The sequence below is a fragment of the Podarcis erhardii genome (assembly GCF_964252035.2).
Source record: "Podarcis erhardii genome assembly, chromosome: 1".
Lineage (NCBI taxonomy): Eukaryota > Metazoa > Chordata > Lepidosauria > Squamata > Lacertidae > Podarcis > Podarcis erhardii.
The window spans coordinates 84,996,275-85,020,099 of NC_138497.1; the positions used below are offsets into that span (position 1 = coordinate 84,996,275).

The following is a 23,825-nucleotide window of genomic DNA, read 5'->3' on the forward strand; positions in this document are numbered from 1 at the left end:
CCCTCTCCTGCCCTGAGCAAAATAATGGCTGCTGCCTTGAGAGCTGTCTCCTTTGTATTCTAGGGGGCCCTCATGCTAATCCCTTGCCTTTCCTCCACCAGAGCGATCCGGAGTTGGTGCAATGGAAGAAGGAGCTGCGCGAAGCCTACCAGGAAGCCCAGCAGCTGCTGCAGAGGGTGCCCAAAATGAAACACAAGCCGCGCTCTCCGGTGGTGGAGCTCAGCAAGGTCCCTCTGCTCCAGCGCAGCAGCAGCAGCACCAACGGCCTCTGACCCTCCTTGACTTCCTCTCCCATCCTTAATTTATTTGGCTGGGTTTGTCCACCATCCCCACCCTCTCTCCTGTCTCCTTTCGCTGATCATTGTGATGTCCACCCCAGCCCCCTGGGGTATTATAGTGAGGGGGTGGGGCATCCAGAAGGTGTGGGACAGACTTCCCTCTCCCCATCCCCCAGCACAGGGGGACCAATACCCATTTGAGGGGACGGAGCCTGGTTGGCAAGGTGGATGAGCGTCTACCCCACCCCCCTGCCCCCCACGAAGGAAAGCTGGGATTAAAGCCCTGCCTCTAAATAGGACCAATGGAAGGAGATGCCCTGAGGTGTGCCACACATCTTGTGTCCTCCCTGCTTCCTCCCCTGTGGCTGCCAGACATGCGCTAGCGCACTCACAAGAGAGCCTGCTGGCTTAGGCCTTGCTCCCCATGGAGTGGCTAGCAGGGCATGTCTCTCAGGTGAGTGAGTCCCTTCACACCAGCTGAGGTGAAGAGACGCATCGGCACAACAACTCGTGTTCCCAGCCCCTTTTCTTTCCAGCGCCAGGCTCTGGCGTACGGTTCCACAGCAGGCCGCCTGCAGAAAGGGCACCCTGGTTCTGGCGTAGATGGGATAGCTCAAAAGAGTGTATTTCCCGCCACCTGTCACTCACTGAATATCGGCTAGGCAGCCACTGTGCCATAAGCAATCCCCTTCAGCATTGGCTGGGTTTGCACTCTAGAGTGTGATAAGGAATTGCCTTGAAACTCTTACACTGTAATGAAAATGTCTAACAAAAAAATGAAGGCTTGCTCCTGTTCTGTTCTCTTCCCTTCACCCCTGAGTTCACGTCCTGAATCCTTCCCTACCACCCTCTTCTGGTCCCACCAATTGCCATTCCAAATCCTGAATTCCTGACCTGGGGCAGCGGCTGCTGCTGCTGCTGCTCTTGCTGCCGCCTCAGAGTTGTGGCCTGCCCTCTGCCTTTTGCCACCCTGCTCTCCCAGGCATTCTCTTATCAACTGTGCCAAATTTCAAGATTATTGTTGTGCCCTTCCCAGTTGGCCCCGTGGAGTCTGCAAAAAGTTGTACTCCCTGGGGCTGAATCTGGACAAGCTCCTTGCGTTTGGCTTGCCCAGTCTCTGTACTATTGCCTCTGAATCTTCTCCTTGGAGTGGGATGAGAACTGCCTCTTGCTCTGCTGTCTCTACTGCCAAATGCCCATCTTGCTTTGCTGTGGAAAGAGGGGAGGGGCAGCAGGTTTCATGCCAAAAGAGATTTCTGAGCTGCCTGGCCCCTCTGCTCTCAGGGCCTCTCTGGGCTGAGCCTGGAGTGGGGGGGGGGGGAGTGGGGGGTGCGGTCACTGGAAGCTCGGCCTGGATGAGGCCCTGTGCCAAGTCCCAAGTGTCTGAAGGATTCTGTAAATATCTTTGTGCCAAGGGGGGGCCTGGCTGGGTGTGGAAAAACTAGGCCCATTCTGCCCCCTCCCTTCCAGTATCCCTCTGTATTAACAGCTCCCCCCACCCACCACCTCCCCTTCCCCTAGCAGTGTTACGGTTTCTCCCACAGGATGGGGAGAAATATCAGGTTGAATTGACCCTGTACCCCTCCTCCTCCTCCTCCTCTTCCCTCCATCTGCGGTTTAACAGAGGGGTTAAGGGTAGAGGGCTTTCAGTTGGGGATCAGGTCTCTCATCCCCATGGTGTCATGCCCCAAGCGCATGCGATTGCCTCTGCTGCATGCCCCCCCCCCACTCCGCCTCATGTGATGAGTTTTTGCCTGTTCTGCTACATGGCTCCCACATTCCTCCCAAGGCAATTGGCCCTGGGAGGGGGAGGGGTAGAGTGGGAGCCCCCCCTTTCCCTGCAGTGTTTGTAAATATTGATCTCTGGTTTGTCTCTCTGGGTTATTATTATGGATTTTTTGCCGATTTTTGAATGTGATTTTAATGAGTGGGATAAAAAGACTGTTTTTATAATAAAAAAAATCCAAAACCCACAAAGCTTAGAAAAACGCAGGCTCTTCTGTGGCTCTCGGCACCAGAATGCGCAAAACGTGTCGCTGACGTAGATTGAGTTGGGCTGTTGGCTCAGGGTTGTCTACTCCAGCTTTTCCAAAGCTGGTATCCAATCCAGGTGTTTTAAGAATACAGCCTCCATTAGCCCCAGTGAACCAGGCCAATTGTCACAGATAGTGGGAGCTGTAGCCCACCAGGTTGGGGAAGGCTGGTCTATAGCAGAATCCAGCCCCAAGACCATTTAGACTGGAGACTGAAGCTGGGACCATAGGCATGCAGATTGTGTGTTTTCCATGGAGTTATGGGTGCTCCGTTTCCTTTCTCTAGAGCAAGGAGGAGAAATTTTTGGTCTTCCAGGTGTTGCTAAACTACATATCCCATCAGCCCCAGTCAGCATGGCCGTTAGTCAAGGCTGATGGGAACTATAGTTCAGTAACATCTGGAGGAGCAAAGTTTCCTCACCCCTGCTCTAAATTGAAGCATCCATTTAGGAATCTATGGTAGGAAGCACACAAATATGTCAAGAAATTCTTGCATTATAATAGGTGACCTACCAACTCTCTCCTATGGGTCTCGAGCTCCAACGTAATATAGTGCATCACTAACAAACCAAGTCCTTCTGCTGTCCTCATAGGATAAACAAAGTGGTGGGAGAACATTTCTGATATCCTCAATATTGCCATGCTTCACCAAAAAAAAAAAAAAGGTTTCTAAGGTTTACTCCAGCATAAAATAAAATTAGAATTTATCATCAAATTCAGTTCTTTTCAATTTGGACCTAATGGGGACTGTGGTTCTCCCCTGCAAACATGCTATGGAAGTGCTGAATTAGCATTGCATAGTAAATGATTCATGCCCCATTCTTCCCATAGAACCCATAGGGGGGGGGTTTCATGAACTACAAAAACTCTCAAAAAGAAAAAAACAACACACCTTAAAACACTAGCATCAATAAACAACAAAGAAAGATCAATAGGATTATAGTGACTGCTGCTGAGAGTACACCAGTCTGTGCTTATCTTGTATACATTTGAGCTCTGCACAAAAACGTCACAGACCTGCTGCAACCCTTTGCATTTTATAGCCTCTTGGACCCACTGTTTACATTTCCCCCTCTACAGCTATGTGCATGTATATATTATCTGTCAACTGAGGATAACACTTCATGCATCTGATGTCGTGCGTGCTAGTTCATGAAAGCTTCTGCCACAACAAATCATTCTCGAAGGTGCCACAAGACTTGCTTGTTTCTGATACAAGAGTCTCAATGAACTTACCAAAACAAACTGAGCACAGCTGGGCTGGAGCTTAGCACAACAGCTGGAATACTTTTCTCTCCATAAAAGACCTTCATGGCCCAGTGGAATTCCATTTCCCCATCCCTCTTAACAATATTTAATAGCATCTGTTTGAGGCAGAAGTGTAATGGGGAGCTTTTCACAATCTAAAGGAAGCCATGTTGGAGTAAGCTTCCCTGTTGAATTTTTGCCCATCACATAACTCTTATAAGCCAATGGAACCCCTCTCTGTCAAAAATGGAGAGAAAGACAGGCTGGGGTGTATGACTGCAGGTGGAGGGTTTATGATTCACAGAGCACGTTTCTTGACTCTTGAGAAGGAATAGTAACCTTTCCAAAGGAAAGGTTGCCTTGTTGTTTTAAAGGTGCCTCCTCTACACTTCCTGTGCTACATTTTTCTAGGCCTAGTCATGGAAGGCCTGTTTACTCCATGACAGGTGAAAACAACTTCAGGTTTAACTGGGTGCCAACTACTTTGTTACTTCAACCACTGAACAAGTCTGTAACAAGGCAACACTTCCCCAAGCAGGTAGAGAGCAGGTCCTGCATGTGAAAACCTGAGGGAGCCATTCCTGAAAGACTGTTAGTGCAATAATCATATCCATGTCTACTCTGAATTAAGCGTCACTGAGCTGAATAAGATTTACTCCCAGGGGGTATACTGGATGACCAATACCTGTGACCTAATACCCACTAAACACAGAGGGACTCATTTCTGAATGCGCATGTCTAGGAATGTGTTTTTAGAAATGATTTCCCAGTCCTATATCCTTCTGGCTTGAAAGATGCATACACAAAACAACTTTAAATAAAAAGCAGTGGATAGTCCATATTTAGGACTGGTAGGATAGAATTTAATTTCTAGAATGAGTTGTGTGAGGTTCAAGAAGCTTGGCTGGAGTCCTGGTTGTTCCTACTCAGTAGAGAAAGGTGCACTCTGCATATGCTTAGGTGCACTAGTTTATTGAACCACATTTCAAAGCCGAGCCCTGGCAAGGCAAACAGCGTAGGAGGCAGCTCCAGGTTTCAGCTCGCCACTAACCAGAAGCCACCCGCAACGCCTTCTGGTGCAATTCTTTTTTGCCTGAATAATAAAAGATGCAAGGGGAAGAAGGCTCTCTAACTGAACATGATCCTACATATATCTCTACTCAGAAGTAAACTCGGCAGAGCTTAATAGGCCCCAAACCAATGGATTCAAGTTGCAAGAAAGGAGATTTTGACTAAACACGAGGAAGAACTTGCGGACAGTAAAAGGTGTTCGGACTCCAGGTGAGGTGGTAGACTCGCCTTCCTCGGGAGGTTTTTAAGCAGAGCTTGGATGGTCACCAGTCACGTATGATCTAGCTGAGATTCCTGCACTGCAGGGGGCTGGACTAGATGACCCTTGGGATCCCTTCCAGTTCCTCTCGGGTGAATGGATATCTGACTGCAGCCTCAGCCTTCCCGTCCGCCCCCAGCAAGCAAGCGGAGCCAAGCCGGCCCAATCGCCCACCCTTCTGGGGACTGAGGACCCCGAGGAGGCCGTGGCTCCTGCTGCCGGGGGCTGCAATTTCACCTCCGCCCGCTTCCCCTGGCGGCTGACGAGGGAGGCAGGCTGCCCAAGGCGGCCGGCTCCGCTCCCTCCCGCTGCCGGTGGTGACGCAAGGGGTGTTGCCTGTCCTCGACGCCCAGAGCGTGGCCCTCTCGCGTGGGCTGGAGCGGGGAGCGAGCGAGGCCGGAAAAGTGCCTGGGCCAGCTTTCCGCGCCCCTGCCGCCGCTGTCTCCTCCCTGCGCCCCGCAGGCCCGCCCCTTCTCCCCCAGCCCCGCCGCTCCCTGGCTCTGGGTCGGCCCCGGGAGCCGCAGCGAGCGAACCCCGGCCAGGCCGCGCGTGCGCCCCGCCGTCCCTCCCTCTCCGCCTGCCTGCCTGCCTGCCTGCCTGCCTCTCCTCCCGGGAGCGCAGCCGCCGCCACCGTCGCAGCGGGGCCCAGCGCAAAACCGAGCAGGAGGGAAAGCGCCGCCGCCGCCGCCGCCGCCGCCGCCACCCGGAAAGGCCTCGGGCACAGAGGGATCGGACCAGAGACCCGGCCGGGCGCGGGGACATGGTGACGGGATGGCCCGCATCACAGACGCCTTCCCCCTGCACCTGCTCGTCTGGCACAACCGGCACCAGGCGCTGGACAGCGAGCTGCGCAAGGGACAGGTACGGGGGAGCCCCTCAACACCCCCCCATCTCCTAGGACTCCTTCCTTCCTTAACCCCGCATTCCAGGTCGCCCCTTCCAGCCGGAGTTGGAGATGTGGCAGCCAGGGAGGGGGATGTGATGTGGGATCCTTCCAAGATGGTCCCAGCCCTTCGCTCCCCCCCCCCCACCCGTTGGTAGCCCTGCTGCTGCTGATGCCACTGGGAGGGAGAATGAACAAGGGCCAGATACTGGCACTTAGTATATCTGACTGCTGCTAACCTAGGTTTGTTCCATCTGCATCCTGTTAAACCTGCCACATCCAGTTAACTCCCCCCCTTCCCAGCCACGCCACACACACAAGCAGGAAAACTGCCCAAGGGGCATCTCTTGACCCCCCAGTCGTGATAGCATCATCACCTTTCCCCCACCTTTGTAATGCTCCTGGTCCCCTCTCTCCATTCCTTCTCTTTGTAACTCTTTCCTCCTCACCCCAGCCGAACTGGTGGTTTCAGAATAGCTGTATAGATGTTTGATGATTCTTTTGGGCTGGGAATCCCCAACCTCATAATTCCTCATCAGACTTGGCAGTCGAAGCTTTGAAGCAAACAGCAATCCTCATTTGAGGCCATCTGTTTGGAATCCCAGAATCCACTGCTCCTTCGTCTTAGGCCCCCTCATAGTGATTTGGGCACATAAGGGCAAGACACGCGAGGGATCAGCACACTCAGTTGGATCTGAAGGGTGCCATGATACTCAGTCCCATAACATCCTCTAGCAATCGAGGCCTAGTGTTTTGTTTTGTTTTTTAAAAAAACAACCTTCCTGTGGTGGCTTCAGGTTTAGTGCACTGATAGCCACCATTTTGGAAAAGAGAAAAAGGGAGAAACGCAAAATAATCCTTAAAGATTGATGTGCGTGTGTACAGCTGGTATGGGTCTCTTTTAAAAATTCAATTCAATTATCAGAGCCTCCAAGCAAGTGCCAGCTCTAGCACCCTGTTGCATTGGAGAGGGGAAATTCACAGGGTTTCCTTCCTGCCTGCCCCTATGGACCACAGCTGAGCACTGGACTAGGCTGAGCATCTATACTTTAAAAAAAACTCTTGGTTCTCCCACCTAGAGTTAGAACCAAGAGAACAGAGTCATTAGAATACCTGTATGGGAGAAGACTGACAGGAAGAGTTCTGCCTGGCAACTGATTTGGAACTGGGAGAAATGCAGACCAGGAAGCATGGCTTTAAAGAAGACTGGGCTGGAGATAACTGATGGTACCTGAGATAATGATGATTCCCATTTCTTGTTTTGGAAGGGGGAAACGGGGAATGAACTGACTTACAGATCTAGGGGGGTGACTTTTGGGAGGATCTCAAAAAGAAAGGAATTTGGGGCAGAGGTTTGGTCAGCCGGATGTTTCTGGAATCTAATTACATAGGGCACTCCGGTGATGGCCTTGTTGTCAGTCCCTAACAGCTGATACTTAGAGGTATGTTACCTTTGAAGAGGGAGGTTCTATTTAATTTGGTGGTTGAGGCTAGTAGCTGTTGACAAACCTGTCCTCTGTGAATTTATCAAATCCTTTTTGAAACTAACTTAAGCTAGTGGCCATCAACATACCTCACAGCAGTGAATTCCATGAGTTAATTACCCCTTGAGTGACAAAGTATCTGAATTTGCTTTTATCTTGTTTCTAAAAAATCATGGGCAGTCTGGGAAAGGTGGGAGAGGAACGATATGGCATACAGTGGCATCGCAACACAAGTTGGGTCAGGGCAGATATTTGGAAGGAAATGGTGTGGAGGGTTTGGGGCTCTGCCTTGTGTTCAATTTGGCTAGGTCACTTGTCTCTCAGTCTCACCAGTTCTCCTTCTGTAAAATGGATGTTGCAGTATCAAATGTGAGGTCAAAGAAGTGGTTTGGTGTGTAGAGCTCATGCTCCACCTTTGCATTGTACTCAGGTTGCAGTCTTAGAGAAAGTCAGGTGTCTCCATCTAGTCCAGCATTCTGTTTCCAGCAGTGGTCAGCCAAATGCATCTGAAAATTTTACAAGCAAGGCCTGAGGTCAACACTGTTCTGCTGTTGCTTGTATCCAGCAGCTGACATTCAGAGGCAAATTCTTTCTGAATATTGTGGTGCTTCCATCAAATTACGACTTTCAGAGTGGGTGTTGGGTGGATGGAGCTTTGAGTGGATGGAGCCTAGGCAAGGGAATGGCTTGGCAGGGTGGGCAGATTTGTAACATCCTGAATTTCTGAAGGTATCGGCTGCTGTTACATCTTTTTTGCAGATGGTTTAGGATGCTCAGCCACCCTGCACATGACTTACCTTGGTGGTAGAAGAAATAACATTCTGACTATTTTCAAATATACTCTTGTGGTCAACTAGTCTGCAAGTGGAGTGAAAATAGGCCCAGCTTATGTAGGATATAAGAGACTCTGGGCTGTTCCGGGTAACACAGAAGGATTCTGGAGCTATGATAGAACCAGCCAGACCTCTCTGCAGCAAGCACTCCCATTGTTGGTGAATTGCTGGTAATCAGCTGTTAAAAAATGTGATTCTTAGCCCCAGTGCTTGAAGCGATTACACTACCCTCAGCATAAGGAAGGTGCCCATGACATCTGCACAAAGCACTACAGCCCTGTCTCCTGATCCATTTTTATTATCCATCCCTCAAAAGCGTATTTACTTGTGGGGGTTTTTTTTGTTTTTTGTTTCTTTTCTTTAATTCATAAGCCGTGTACTCTCCTTCTGTAGCACTTGAGTGCACTCTCCTCACAATTAAAAACAAAACAGGTTGTTTCACAATATAGCTGGGCTAGTCCCTATTCTGTTCTATCATGTGGGGACAAAGGCCTTTGTGGTGAATGGCCCCTTCTAATTGCATCTTGGAACAAGGCAGCATTTGCCATTGCAAAGAAGGTCCTTTCATCAGAAAGCCAAGACACAACATTAATTGATTTCCATACATACTTAGATTTCCCCCCACTTTTCAAGCCATCAAGAGTCTCCCAAAGTGGTTCAAAAACAGAGTCAGGCCCTGCCAGCAGCTTGCAAACTGAAAAGACGAGACACACAAGGAAAGGGAAGTGGAGTGGGAGAGAGATCAGTCCTTCCAGGCCATAACAAAGTGGGGAGCTATAAGAGAGGGCATTTATGCTCAGTGGAGGCCAGGGTAGGTAACCTTCCCTTGCTGATGTTCTCACTTGAATAGGAATTGTTGGCTCCAGCTCCTTTGACCAATGGGTGGGGCAAGCGTTTCAAACTTCTCCCTTTTGATTCTACAGTCCTGGGGGGGAGTTGAAGCTGAGTAGGAAGGGGGGAGGTGAGTTCCATGTAGCCTGATGGTTCTCTGGCTGGTGGTTGGGGCCAGGTTGGTCTCCTTGCCATGATATTCTTCCTTGGAGGGCAACTGGACTGTAGCCCTAATGTGCTGCCCTTCATTTCTGCAGTCCCATCAAGGCTTTTGAATATCTGAATATCAGCATGCGTAAGCTTAGATTAAGCAACAAGGCCGGCTCTTCTATTCTGGCCAGTGGATATGATACGTCATGGTCCCTTGGGTCGGATATTCTATAGGATATGTGAATTCTATCCTAGTATCCTGGATGTCCTTGTAGGTCAGGGACAGCATTATCTGAGGACGAGCTCTGAGTGAATCTTCCTCTTTTGCAAGAGATACTAGTGCAAGGGCATTAAAACCCTGCTGAGTCCTAGCACTGAAAACTGTTTCTAGGAATGAGCTCCAGCACAGAGAAAGCCTCAGCCCTTGTTCTCCTGCAAAGGAATGCCCACCTAGCTCATTAATCCTATGGCTCTCTTGCAGCACGATATTGAGATGCTGGACCCACGAGGCCGAACGCCCCTGGAGCTGGCCGTGTGCCTGGGGAACCTGGAATCTGTCCGGGTGCTGTTGCGACACAATGCCAGTGTGGGCCAGGAGAATGCCAACGGCTGGACAGGTATGAAGGTTCAGTGGGCGAGGGTATGTGCCCCATGTTAGTCCGTTTCAATTTCTGTCTCCTCTGCTTAAAGCTGGGGTGAGTTGCACTTACAACTCCCACACTAGCTGTATGCTGATTGGAGATGGAGTCCAACAAAACCTGGAGAGCCACATGTTCATCAGGCTCATCAGGCTGCACGACTGTGGAACGCCTTCTGCTTGAGACCTTGCAGTGCTGCCGCCTAATACTGGGCTCAATAACAGTCGTTCATATTGAAGCATCTCCTTATATCCTAGGCAAGGGGGGAAATAGAAGGAATGTGTTGAAAGGGTTGTTGTGAAAGCTAAGCAAGGGAAGACAGCAGTTAAGAAATGAAAGACCTGAGGTGTGAGGGCTGTGGTTTTGAGGGGTAGGCAACACGAATGAAAGCCAGAGTCCAGTGCTTAGGCCAGTACTGGGGTAATATGTGTGCTTTGAAGGCAGAACTCTTCCCGGCACTTTTGTTTAAGGCACCTATTCTTGCTTCTCTGGCTTAAGTTTCTGGAGCCTTGCTTTGCCCTGCCTAGGATGGTAGAAGTTTCCCTAGGAACTGAGCACTGATTGGCATGATACCTGTGCCCTTGGCAGCCAGACATGTCCTTTTGGCAGATCAATAGGCTGTCTGCTCCTGGTTGGGAGTGAGGTTAGAGGAGAAACTCGTTTGGACTTGAGAGATGATGGGCACAGTGAGTGGGGCCAAGAAGCCAAATACTGATTTTTTCCCCTCTGCCTCTCTAGTCCTGCAGGAGGCAGTAAGCACAGGGGACCCAGAGATGGTGCAGCTGGTGCTGCAGTATCGCGATTACCAGCGGGCCACACAGCGCCTAGGCGGCATCCCAGAATTGCTCAACAAACTGCGCAGAGTATGTACCGTCAACTTCAGTCCTTGTGTATTTATCAGTGTCTACAGATTTTATTATAGGGGTGCCCAACCTGTACTCTTGTCAGGACCCCTGGCGAAGGGAGAAAGAAATCTTGCCAAATCTGCCCTCTCTTAGGATCTTATTGGAATCTCCTTTTCTTTCTAAAACTCTGGTTGTGTTTGTGTTAATTAAAAGCCACAACCCTCTCTCTGGATACTTCTTCCATAGAGCACCAGCATTAAGTCCCTCACTTTTGTGTGGGCACAGAACCATTGCAATTTAACCATTCCTATGTTCTTCTAATGCATACTTCAAGAAGGGAAACACTCTTGTCCCTCCCACATTCCCTTGCGAAGGGGCTTGGAAGACAAAGCATTTGAACAGCATGGTTTCAAGATGACAACGGTAGCAGTTACTCTGCATCCCAGAAGCATCAACCCTCTTCTCCTTTAAGCCCCCTGGGATGCTCAAAAGCACTCTTGGGTTTTCTAGCTAGCAGTTGCTAGATCTAATTGAACCCCCATTGGCAAAGTGTGACTCTTAATAAGATTATGGTCACAGCAAAATGTAGTCCCTTTAGAGAACAGGGATTGGCTGTTCTCACTGCCCCTTCTCTCACTTGCAGTGCTCTGCCCCCTCACTTTGGTTCTCCATCTCCACAGGCTCCTGATTTCTACGTGGAGATGAAGTGGGAGTTTACCAGCTGGGGTAAGTCAGTGCTTCACTTCTGGGAGTGGTCCACAAAAGCCCGAGCAGGTGACAGGAGAGAGCTATCCAATAAGGGAGGAGTTTGGCCTGGGGAAATGATGCAGCTCAGAAAACCTCCTGAGCTCAGAAACATAGACGACATTTTGAGGAAGAAGGAAGCATTCTCCTTTCTCTGTGGTGGGTGCCCTGGCTTCACCAAGGAGCAGAATCCATGCTATTGACACGTGGTGTCCTAGTCGTGCTCCAGAGATTAGAAGTGTGACACTCTGCAGGAATGAGGTGATGCCAGGCAGAGAGGGCAAGAAGTACCTCTCGACCATGAGACTCATTGGGTACTTTGGAGCATGTCGCTGTCTCTCAGTTTGACCTTCCACACAGAGGCTATGGTGCCTCTCTGAAGGGCTGTAGCTCAGTGGAAGAGCACCTGCTTTTCACACAGAAGATCCCAGGTTCAGTCAGGCATTTCTATGTAGGGCTGGGATAGGCCTCCCATCCTGAAACCCTGGAGAGCTGCTGCTAGTCGATGTAGACAACACAGAAATTGATGGACCGGTATTAGATGAACCAGTGGACCAGATGGATCAGTATAAGGCAGCTCCCTGTGTTTCTGTGGGTGAGGTACAAATGTGGCAAACAAGTAAATGATGCTAAGCAATGTTTCCTCTCCCTCTGCTCCCTCTCTTCCTCTCCGTCACCAGTGCCCCTGGTCTCCAAGATATGCCCAAGTGACGTGTACCGGGTGTGGAAGCGTGGGGAAAACTTGCGGGTTGACACCACCTTGCTGGGCTTTGAGCACATGACCTGGCAGCGGGGCCGCCGCAGCTACATCTTTAAAGGCGAAGGTCAGAATATCTCTTTTCTGGGGAGATGGGTGCGTGCTTGGTGAGGTGGGGGGGCTATGATACTGACTGCTTTTCTCTCTGTTGCTCCCCCACCCTCTTTTCTCCTTCTCCTCATTGGCCAGATGAGAATGCTGTGGTGATGGAGGTTGACCACGACAAGCAGGTGGTGTACACTGAAACGTTGTCTCTAGCCTTGCATGAGCCAGAGCTGATGCTGGCTGCCATGCAGCCTTCCGAGGAGCACGTGGCCAGCCGGCTCACTTCGCCCATCGTCTCCACCCACCTGGATACCAAGAACATTGCCTTTGAGCGGTGAGCTGGGGCAGGGGGAAGGGTAGCCTATGGGTCTGTGTGAACCGTGTGCTGCTGCTGCCGCTGGTTGTTAACCCCGATGACTATATGCTGCCCCCTGGATCAGAGACAGCCGCATGCTGCTCAGAACACCGGAATTGTCAGGGGACAGTAGCGGGAGAGCGCTATTGGCATCACGGTTGCTGGCTTCCCAGAGGCATCTGACTGGTCATTGTGGGAAATGGGATGCTAGACTAGAGGGACTATGGATGTGATCCAGCTGCAGGGCTCTTTTTATGGTACAGGATGAGGCCAATGAGACCAAAGCTGGGAAGGATGAAGTCTGCCCAGGCTCTTGAGCATCAACTAGTTTTGTGAGAAAAGAGGGGGACCAAGGCCCCAGCTTCTACTGCCATAGATGTCTGCAGCCCTGTTATCACATATGCCCCATCTCCCCTCAGAGGAGAGACCTCCACTCGCAGCTCCCTAGTCCAAGTCTTTCAAGGGCAGGGTTGGGAGAGGTGAAGGTAGAGGTGTGTGTGAGAGAGAAAGTGACATTTGATGAGATGGTTATCTTTTAGGCTGAAGAGTATGAGGTCATTCCAAGTCTGAAAAGGGTTGGAAGAGATGAAGCTCCATTGTAGCAGTGGTGTTTGAGAAAGTGGTTATCTTTAGGCTGCTTGGGGGGGGGGCAGCTGAGGTCTGCAATGGCAAACTCTATCGCTCTTGACCAGAGGGCTTTCCTCTCCAGGAACAAGTCTGGCATCTGGGGCTGGCGCTCTGAGAAGATGGAAAACATCAGCGGCTATGAAGCCAAGGTACAACTCTTCCCCCATTCCTGTTCGTTGTGTGTGTAAATCTGAAAAATTCATCAAAGTTTAGCTTAGCTTCACTGCTTTGAGGAATCAGGGCTTGTGTTGGATGGGACCAGGCGATATCAACGGTCTCTTTGTCCTTTTTCCAGGTTTACAGTGCCAGCAATGTGGAGCTTGTCACCAAAACCCGTACTGAGCACCTGTCAGATCAGGACAAGACACGCAACAAAGGTAAAAGCAGATGTTGAACCACCTCCAGTTGTGACTCGGTGTGTTGACTCATCCAATGACCCTTCATGCTATTAGGGATTATTTTACCCTACAATTCCCAGAACTCCGATTAATTGTGTGCTGCACTTGCTGTTTGGCGGCTCCTGCCTGCCCTTTGACCACAAGTGACTTGTCCTCAATAGTCATGATGTGCTCCTCCCATTTATAGGCTTCACCTGGTAGTTAAGAGAACAAAAATGGCAGCAGCGTATACTGAATATTGGCCTGGTCTATATGTTACGCTCAGCTGAACCGTGGCTAAGCAAGAATGAAAAATTGCACAAGTGCACCGAGCGAATATTGCTGCCACTTCATTCCTCCCTGATTCCACTGCCTAAGAAGCAACAGGATAGATATGGATTTTGGCTGTTGTCCTGTGTAGACAGCTTTCCAAACCACTGGCGGGAGAGGCAGAGTAAATGGGAATATGTACACAGCATAACTGTAGGAGTCTGGAGGGACCACTTGGGCCATGCAGGCCTATGGAAGGCACCCACTTTCATGGAGAAGGAGTCTGAGAAGGAGGATGTCAGGCGGTAGATGGGCTAGCCTTAGTGGCTATGGCAGGTAGAGGAGCCTAGTGATTCCATGGTGCTGGTGGTTCCATGATGCATCTGGCAATCCTTGTGTAGATCTTCCCCCATAATGTAAAAATCATTCAGTTCATGGATATCGGTATCTGTGGTCGTAATAGAGAGGACCTTTTCTGTAGCCACCTACACCCTGCAACTCTGTCGAGAGAGACCCACCTTGACCTCTCCCAGAAGGCCTTTCTTCCTTTCTTGGCAGGCATTTGGTCTGTCGAGCTGCTGACCTTAACCTCCCAGGCAGGTCACTTTCTTTTTTAATCTGCTGCCTCTTCCTCTTTTATCGCTTATCAGTGACTGTTTTGCTGCATTTTCCTTGGATTTTGTCGTTCTAATGTTACTAGCCGCCTTGAACATTGCGCTCTAAAACTATTTCAGATAAATAAAAATAAGATAACAAATAAATTGCACTAAAGTGGTGGAGGTGGTGGTAGGTTCTTTGGAGTGGACTCATTCACTTAGACATCCTCCTTTTGTCTTCCAGGTTCTAAGACTCCATTCCAGTCCTTCCTGGGAATCGCCCAGCAGCATGCTGCCCAGAATGGGGTAAGTGACCAGGTCAGATCCTGTCCGTATATGGGGAAAGTAGATGCTGGCCTAGCCACACAAATTTAGCCTAAGGGTACATGAGGTGGGGAAGCAGATCACAAGGGGGATATGCCAGAGAAGGGATTGTGTGGCTCCAAAGTGTTGGTGTTCTAGTTCCTGCCCAGATCCAGACCCCGATCCTCACTTTTGCAGGCTCCTGTGCTGCAGTCAGCCAGTCCAACCAACCCAACGTCTATTACCCCTGAGGAATACTTTGACCCCAACTTCAACCTGGAGTCCCGCAATATTGGCCGCCCTATTGAGATGTCCAACAAGGTGCAGAGGTGAGAAGGATGGGGGATACTGCATGGATTGGTGGGGTGGGGTCAGAAATGGAAGAAGATGTCAGGACGTGACAGCTGGCACTTAACTCTTACAAAAGGTACTCATTTTTCCAGAGAAAGGTAAGAAACAAAAGGTGGAGGAAATAAAAACATGTCCCTGCAGATAATTCACCCGTGTAGGGGAGTTGCAGGTCCAGTCTCTCCGTGGGCAGGTGTTGGGGGCAGGGAGCTGGAGGAATCTCCAGGAAGACTAACACGCTCCTTGTGTGACAGGTTCAAGGCCACTCTGTGGCTCTGCGAGGACCATCCCCTCTCCCTGGTGGAGCAGGTGACGCCCATAATTGACCTGATGGCTATCAGCAACGCCCACTTTGCCAAGCTGCGTGACTTCATCACCCTCAAGTTACCTCCTGGCTTCCCTGTCAAAATCGGTGAGAGGTGTGAAGCCTGGCTGGTTGCGGGGTGGGACATTATCTACTCAGGGTGGGGTGGGGGGCATGGAGACAAGCTGACAGGAGGCAGATCAAGAGGGGAAGAGAGAAAAAGGAAGGCAGAGAATAAAGCTGTGGGGCTACGCCTCTCCAGACATTCTTTCTGTTGTACATCCATAATGATTTGTGCTCATGAAGGTATTGAGGTAGTTCATACACAACCTTGCTTTCAATGTCATTTGTGCCTGCAAAGGTTTCAGAGCGGACATACTGCTTCATTTCAAATTGGTGAAATCCTGTAATGTTTCATACCTCAAATGTTCTTGGGTGGGTTCAAGAGTGCCCCTCCAGAGGGCAATAATGCAATAACTTTGGGGAAACATCTCAGAACAACTAATAAAGCAGAATGATGTCTGCTATAAATGCACCACCAATGCACTATTATTGCAAAATACACCCACAGAAAAGAAAAACCTAGATCCATCTGCACTTTAAATTTAAAGCAGTATCATACCACTTTGAGCAGGCATGGGTTGTCCCGTCCCCCCCAGGAATCCTGGGAACTGTAGTTTGAGGGTTCTGTGAATTGTTAAAGAGTTCCCTCTTCTCTTCACAAAGCCAAAATTATCAGAGTGGTTTAACAATCAGCCCCTCTTCCCAGGGAACTCTGGGAATTGCAGGTCTGTGAAGGGAATAAGGATCTCCTAATAACTCTCAGAATCCTTAACAAATTACAGCTCCCAGAATTCTTGGGGGGAGCCATGAATGTTTATATTTAAAGCTGTATCATACTATTTTATAGTGCAGTCCCCAATTTGGAGAAACCCTCAGCCTTTGTTGTGGGGAAAGGGATAATGTCCTAGAGAGGGGAGTGGTCATGAGGGAAATCAGTGAGAAGCTTGAAAATACGAGGTTTACCAACCTCCCAACCTTCCTTTGTACATTTTCTTTCTTTTTCCCAGAAATCCCCCTCTTCCACGTGCTGAATGCCCGGATCACTTTTAGTAACTTGTGCGGCTGTGATGAGCCGCTGAGCTCAGTGCGAATCTGTACTCCCACCCACACCCCAGAGAGCACCGAGGAGCCGACTGCTGGGGCAGAGGCAGCCAACAACACCAAAGGTAGGAGGAGCAGGATGGGGTGAGAGCCAGGGTCAGGACTTCCAACAGCTAATCTAAACCTTGGAGGGGGGAGAAGAGTGGAAGAGGTGGAGGATGTTCCCGCAGGCTGGGAGAGGGAGGGAGCATTAGGGTGCAGTGGCCGTGAGCCCACATTGCAGAACTGGGAGACAACAGGGTTAAGAAGGAGATGTGAAAGTGTAAGATGTCTGAGTGAATGGAAAACGGGTGACTCCTCTGTGGAAGGGAAAGCATGCTTTCTAGAACCGACACATCCTTCTCCATGATCCCGCTACTGACCATCACATTTTAAAAATGGACATATTGGCTCAATATGTTTATCGTCATTTTTAAAAAACATCAAGTCTTTCCGCTTCAAGAATGCTAGCACAGCCATGTTCCTATTGTTTCCCATTGATGTGCCTGAAAAAGTGGGAGCTATGCCTGCTTGTTGCCACCTTTAGGCTCATGCAGACAACCTGTGTATTCAACTTTTACCCGGATTTGCTTGCGCAAAGCTTACATGGAGGTTAGATTGTATCTGGTTTTTATTGAGCATTCATTCTGATTGGTTTGTGGGCCAGCTATGCCCCAACAAGCATTCGTCCCACATTCATCCTGATTTGCTTGCAGGCTGTTGGTATGGCTTCCTGTTAGTCATTTGCTCACCCTGCAATTTTCAGTGCACTTCCCTACCCCTTCCCAAACTGCAAAAACGCTGGATTCTTTTTCAAACAGCATTTTTTTGTGCAAGGGCAACAGAGCCCTTCAATCCACTTCAGTTGTGCAAACCTAAATTTCCGGTGCGTGTTGAGTCTCTTCTGCAAAGTAGTGACAATCAGGAGGGACTTTTTGTTAAAGAGGCCCAGCCCATTTGCTGCTTGCCTTAGGCCCTAGGGAGATGTCCTTTGTCCTTTTTAAGAGCCCTTTTCATGGGCGGAGAAAGTGAGGCTGGTCTTCGGTGACACAGGACATTGCAGAAGTTGGCCAGCGTGCTAATCATTGTTCTCCCTTCCTCCCCCAGTGTACCCTTTCCCCTGCGAGGTGGACCCATCAGTTTTTGAGGTGCCCCAGGGCTATACAATGTTGGGCGCAGGTCGTACAGAGCCCATGCGGGATGAGGATGATGACCTGCTCCAGTTCGCCATTCAGCAGAGCCTCCTGGATGCTGGCACAGAGACAGACCAGGTGATTGGGAAGGCGGAAACCTGCCTGCACTGGGGTGAAAACAGGTCCATTATAGCAGGCAGGCATGACTGGTTCTTGGAGGGAGGGCACATGGTGCCCGGATGGTTGTGCGGGGACCAAGTAGAGGTTGGATTGAGTGGTGTAGCAAACTAACTCCCAGTTGTTGGCACTCAGAGTGGGGATAATTCTTGGCTGCCACTTATAAATGTAGCACTGAGTGCTTTGCAAACCTTGATCTCATTAAGGCTTTTACATCCCAGTAGGAACTGGTGATTATATATTTCCTTTTTGCATGTGTGTGTGTGTTTGTGTGAGGGGGTGGAACCCGAGGCCATCAGATTATGGCTTGCCTCAGACCTCCCAGAGAGTCCATGGCTTAACCAAAGCATTATGGCTTATTATTTTAGCATTATTCCAAGTCCAAGCCTCAAATTATTACCTGCTACAGCAGGAGCACACACCCATTCTGCCTCTTTGCTATCGGTTTTAGCATATTCATTCTTGTGTGTTACACCAGGTGACCATCTGGGAAGCTCTGACCAACACACGGCCAGGATCCAATCCTCCGTCCTATGATGAGGAGCTACAGTTGGAACGGTGAGTGTTTCCGTAGCAAGAAGGAAGAGGTTGTATTACGAATTCAGTTCTGCAACCTGTACGTTAAGGTGTATTATTTTCTAAAACCTACTTTGTGGTCACTTGGTCCACCCACCAGCAGCAATTCCATCTTAGCTGGATTGAGCTTCAGTCTTGCCAGGCCTCATCCACACCCTCACTGCTTCCAGATACTGTTTCAAGGATTTCACTGCCTCAGTGGGGTTTAAGGGAAAGCAGACAGAACTGAGCAGGATCTCCATATCCTCACAGGACCTTTCCCATCGGCTGAATGCAGTGTTCTTCCCCAGCTGTTTTCCTTCATATTCCACTATAAAGCGGGGTGCAGGGCCTCTTCCTCGGTCACCTCACATTCCCCTTCTCTCGTCCTTTCTTACCAAGCAGAATGGGAATGCCCTCTTGGGGAACATGATGGCAATGAAGGAATTGGGGCATGCCTGAATTAGCTTCCAGTGCGTCACCCATGAATGGAGTTTGCCTGCTTGTAAGCGATATACCCGTCTGTCTGGGAGATCCCCAGGAATTGGCATAGGTGCTACGAGAAACTGAGCTTGGCATAGTTCAGATTGTAAACACTTTGAAGATAGGTAAAAATCCTCCAGCTCAAGCAGATGCAAATGTATTTGGAGAAATTTCCCCTCTTCAGCCTTTCTAGTTGTGGGTGTTGTGTGGACCTAGCTGGTTTTCCTACCACCTCCTCTCACCTTACTCTCTCATGCATTTGGCCACTCTGCCTAGTATGAAGTGTGATTGTTGATCTGTCACATGGATCTTCTTCTGCGTGAGGAAAATAAGGCTGTCTTGATGTACAGCTTTATATCCTTCTGGGGGCATGGATGGGGGGGCTTTTTTGGGAGGCGCTTGTGATATTTCACATTCAGCTGTAAGATTCCTCTGTGGGTTTTTGCAACGGTGCCAGTTCTTATTTCTAATAATAATTTGAAAATCTCTTGAACAATTGCAGTCTGCCAGTGGGTGGAAAGCAAGCACCACCCGCTTTCCGGCACCAATTGGAGAACGGTGCCAACAGAACTGAGAAGGCTGAGAGAGCCTGAAGGAAGTTTTTTGGTATGAGTAACCACCCATTGCTCTACAAGCACAGAGCTTCCTTAAAATTCAGCAGTTGAGAGAAGACTCAAGGCACATTTGCACCTATGCTCTCAAGCAGCAGGAATTTACTCCCAGCAGTAACTTCTGAGATAACAGAATTTTAGAATTGTGGGGTTGGAAGGGACCACATGGGTCATCTAGTCTAACCCCCTGCAATGCAGGAATTTAGTTTGTTTCTTCTGTGTTGTCAACACTACAGTTTAGTTTACTCCTACTATTCAGGCAGTGCAGACAGCCCCTGTGTCTACTCAAACGCTATCTCAGGACCAAATAACATCAGCCATTCCATTAAGGGTTCATTGGCCTGTACATCTTCTCATGTGACGTACGCTGTCATCTGCTGACAATGCCGTTGTTTACATGGGTCAGACTGCTCAGTTGTGACATGAAGGAATAAACAGACACAAATCAGACATGAAAATAGTCACAGAAGCCAAGGCAAGAGGAGCATTTCAGTCTCCCAGAACTTATTGAAACAGACCTTGAGGTCCCCTCCTTAAAAGTACAAGCAGACCACAAGGTTTCAAATGGCAATTATTGTGTGAGACCAGGCCGGGGGGGGGGGTCTTGAATTTTTCTTACATTTATATCCCACCTTTCTTCCAGCATACAGATGGTTCCCAGGTGGTCTCCCAGGCACTGACCAGGCTCACACCTTCAACAAAGAGGTGGCCTTAGGTGCTTTCAGATCACTTCAGCCATTAGCTGAAATTCATCACCAAGTTTGTTGCAGTGAAACTTGGGATTTGATGAAGACCAGGAGTGGCTAGTTAACTAACATATTTGTCTTTCTTTTGGTCTTTATTTTCCTGATTCAGCTTGCTATGCCTAGTCACTCCAGCAGATCCTTGTTGAGAAAGAGTCACATCTGCTCTGAGTGGGTTCACCAGATACAATCAAATGAATGTAGTTTTATTTGTGCTCTGCTAGTATTATGGCAAACCTGCTGCTGTCTTTTGTATTGCTTGTGGTGGGGAGGTTGACCTCACCTTGTGGAAAGAAAGGTTCACTCTCTACTTTGTGGGTAGGTTCCCACTTTGGCAGCCACTCCATCTAACAAAATGGGTTTTAGCCCTCAAAAAGTTCATGATGCAAAATGGCCACAGTCTTTATAGTACCACAAGATGCTTTATTCTCGTCACTGAAACAGACTACTCATGCAAAATTGCCCTGGCAGTAATCTCTGCAGTAAACGACAGGTGTTTTGAGAGAATTGGTGTGAACATTCCCTGCACTGATCCAGAACTGATGCAAGCCCTTTGCTGAGATGTAGAGTATAGCAGTGTAGGCAAGAGCACACATAGACTGCATCACGGGAGATACTTCAGGCTTCTTGTAGGGCATAGAAATGCATAAGGAGTGAAAACCAGGGAACAAACAGGGGGGAAACCCCTGGGTCATGGTGTGGCCTGTGCAGGCAGTGAGGCGTTTTCTTCACTACAAGCAGTAGGCTCTTCCCCTTTCTCCTACATTTCCTGAGTTGCTGCCCAGCAGGGAACCCACCCACAGTTGTGATGCAACGCAACAATCTGGGGACAACAGGAAGAAAAAACACAAGCCTTTCAAAGGCTAGATGACTGCTGTTAATCCAATCCAGATAAGATGGAAAAATTGTTGATGGGTACCTAATGCCTATGTCCAGAGAATGCTATTCAGTCTGTTCTGCATAGGATTATACTCTGAAGAATACGGTTTAGGGGGCTTCTACACCCCACTTTCTCACTAGAGGCCCAAGAGGGACAGAGCACCTTGAGACAAGTGCACCAGCTTGTGGCTCTGCCCTGGGCAAGGGGGTAGCCTATACTTTGGGTTTCCATTCCCTGGTAACTTCAAGGCTTGGTTAAATTCTACATGGGAGTACCTTTGGAAACTGCCCAGAAACTGTAATTAATGCAAAATACAACTACTAGACTGTGAAATGGGACCAGGTGTTTCAAACGTATCACCAACATTTAAACAACTGTACTGGCCCCTGGTTCATTTCTGAGAGCAATTTGAAGTGTGGGGCTTGGGGCCTGAAGAGTCCCCTAATCACAAGATGAGCCTTTCCATGAAGTAAGGTCAACTTTGGAGGGTTGCGTATCCCCACCAGCTAAAGCCACAGTGGCCCAAAGGCCTAATTAGGCCCACCAGGGCTTTGAATTGGGCCATGAATTAAGCCTTCCAGGCCATTTTGGGCAAACCAGCTGTCAGGTTATCTCTGATGTAAGATAATGGAAAATGATGTGGAAATGCCCTGGAAAGTGTGAGATAACACTTGCTTCAAGATAACATCATCTAGCTTCCTTGCAAACCTTTAGACAGCAGGGAGATTAGACAAGGTTGGCTAACAAATGGGCATGGATGTTCAGTAAACAGGTTGCTTTGAAGCACCCTCGGTGTGAAAATAGGTGTATTACAATTACACAAAAAGCACTGTTTTTAACCTGTGAATTGTATTGATGCAGAGAGCACCAGAAAGCTATCAGGCACGCTGGGAACCAGACTGAGCCAAAGGCCAGCCCATTTCTTTTTTACTAGCATCCAGCAGGCTCTGGGCAGTTGTGTGGGAACTGAGGAAGCCCAGATTGGGCTGAGGGTGTTGGGACATATCTGAGAGCAGCTTGAGCAAGCTTGCCTGAACCAGGCCTGAGAAGCATGACCAAGTAGCCATATCTCGCTGCCCTATTTGCTGATGCCTCCTTCTCGTTCTGTGTCCTCTCAGGGCTATCCAGGAGAGCATGTTCCTTCAGGCGGGGCCAGGCCTGAGCCCAGTGGAGTCTGGAGGTGGCAACGGTGGCGCTCCTCCTCCTGAGAGCAGCCCACCTCTCAGCACCAATGGGGGTGGCTCCTCGGCCTTGCCCCCGCCCTACCCCAGCTTTGACGAGCAGCTGCGCTTGGCCATGGAGCTGTCTTCGAGGGAGCAGGAGGAGAGGGAGCGCCAACGCCGCGAGGAGGACGAGGAGCTGCAGCGCATCCTCCAGCTCTCTCTAACGGAGAAGTAGCGTCCTAGCCTCCCTCAAGCCTCACACCGCCCAGCCTAGCTGTCCTTGCCGTCATTGTATTTTTAACCTCTGGGGGTGGGGTGGGGTGGGTTTCATGCTTTGCCCCTTCCCAGTTGAGGGTCAGGCTGGATGTGAGAAGACAGCACCTTCTGCATTTCCTGGGACTCACTCGGTTCCATCCTCTGGTATTATTTCCTGTAAGATTTTTTTAAAAAATTTGCTTTATATCCTCAACCTTCACTGAGGAAATGTTTTCTACAGCACAGAGAGGCAGGTTGGAGAAGAGGAGCAGCAACAAATAAGGAGACGGGATGTGGGGCGGGGGGGGGCAGAGACGTTGAGGAAATTTTCATCACCTCGGCATGAGATTTTTCTGAGACTGATGGTGAATGTGCTGCTTTCTCTTTCCTTGCAAGGGTTTGGGCCTGTTGAGGACGGGACCAAGTTGGGGAAGTGGCAATAGAAGGCGGTGGGGAAGCCTGGAGCTTGATGCGCTGATGTTTTGCGGTGAGACCTGAAACCAGGCTGCCGTGTGGTGAATAATTTTCAGTCCCGCGTTTTATTTTCCTCCTCATTGCGAGCTGCTGCTCTCCCTGCCCCCCTTATTTTTAATTTATTTTATTTATATCTCTGAAGATATACACAAGAAGGGGAGTGGGAGGTATGTGGGTTTTTGTTTTTTTTTAAGAAACTGAACCCAGTGGGTCTAAAGGGAACAGCTGTGCCCACTCCTGAGCGGCTTTCTCCTGTCGTCTGGGAACCAGGCACAGGGGGCTCTGGGCAGCAGGAACTACTAAATAAAACTAAGAAACCAGCATCGCTCTGCTGTGACGTTCTTCCGTTTTCTTCCATCTTGGTCTCGGGTTGCATGGCTGTGACATAAACATAAAACTTGGCTCCAGAACCTGCTAGGATTTCTGCGGCTCTCCTTATGAAAATTAGGAAACATGCTAATTAGTATACCCACAAAAAACCCTGATAGTTTGAACCATAAAAACATTATACCAGCATTATTTCATTCCTAATGATCCCTAGCATGGGATTCGCCTTTTTCACAGCTGCCACATGAACTGTTGACATCATTTTCACCAAGATATCCACTATGACCACAAGGTCTTTCCTAGGCTGCATACAAACTGCACCCTTAAAGCACGTTCAGAACATATTGTCCCCAGAATTCTGGGCACTGTAGTTTGTTCAATGTGACTGGGAACCGTAACCTTCTGAGAGGTGAACTACAGTACCCAGAATACTTTTGAGGGGGAATGTGCTTTGAATGTCCTTTAAAGGTATATAGTGTGTGTGCAGCCCTGGCCAGTCACTGCCAGTTCAGACCCCATTACTATATATGTCAAATGAGGATTTATTTTACTTACATTGAATTGTGTTTGCTATTTTAAGTTCACCCAGTTTGGAGGAATTA

General features: G+C 49.2%; 2 protein-coding genes across 5 annotated transcripts in view; both read left to right on the forward strand.

Annotated features, from left to right (window-relative positions):
* GRK2 (G protein-coupled receptor kinase 2) overlaps nucleotides 1–2,266 on the forward strand; it is a 40,270-nt gene extending 38,004 nt beyond the window's left edge. For both annotated transcript variants that reach the window (XM_081877440.1, XM_081877441.1), the window contains exon 21: nucleotides 102–2,266. In XM_081877440.1, the coding sequence (XP_081733566.1) occupies nucleotides 102–272 (171 nt within the window). In that variant the 3' untranslated portion in view covers nucleotides 273–2,266. The remainder of the gene's footprint in view (nucleotides 1–101) is intronic.
* A 3,150-nt stretch (nucleotides 2,267–5,416) lies between these two features.
* On the forward strand, nucleotides 5,417–23,219 carry ANKRD13D (ankyrin repeat domain 13D). 3 transcript variants are annotated; one of them, XM_081881056.1, is made up of 15 exons: nucleotides 5,417–5,750; nucleotides 9,552–9,687; nucleotides 10,447–10,571; nucleotides 11,234–11,279; nucleotides 11,978–12,121; nucleotides 12,244–12,433; nucleotides 13,164–13,230; nucleotides 13,377–13,458; nucleotides 14,569–14,630; nucleotides 14,826–14,956; nucleotides 15,230–15,387; nucleotides 16,350–16,508; nucleotides 17,530–17,693; nucleotides 18,211–18,290; nucleotides 22,123–23,219. In XM_081881056.1, the coding sequence occupies exons 1-15, from the start codon at nucleotides 5,661–5,663 to the stop codon at nucleotides 22,400–22,402; spliced, it is 1,914 nt and encodes a 637-aa protein (XP_081737182.1). In that variant the 5' UTR covers nucleotides 5,417–5,660; the 3' UTR covers nucleotides 22,403–23,219. The 3 variants fall into 3 exon arrangements, with proteins under 3 accessions (XP_081737182.1, XP_081737183.1, XP_081737184.1); XM_081881057.1 differs by lacking the exon at nucleotides 5,417–5,750 and adding an exon at nucleotides 6,861–6,999; XM_081881058.1 differs by lacking the exon at nucleotides 5,417–5,750 and adding an exon at nucleotides 7,071–7,214.
* The last annotated feature ends 606 nt before the right edge of the window (nucleotides 23,220–23,825 follow it).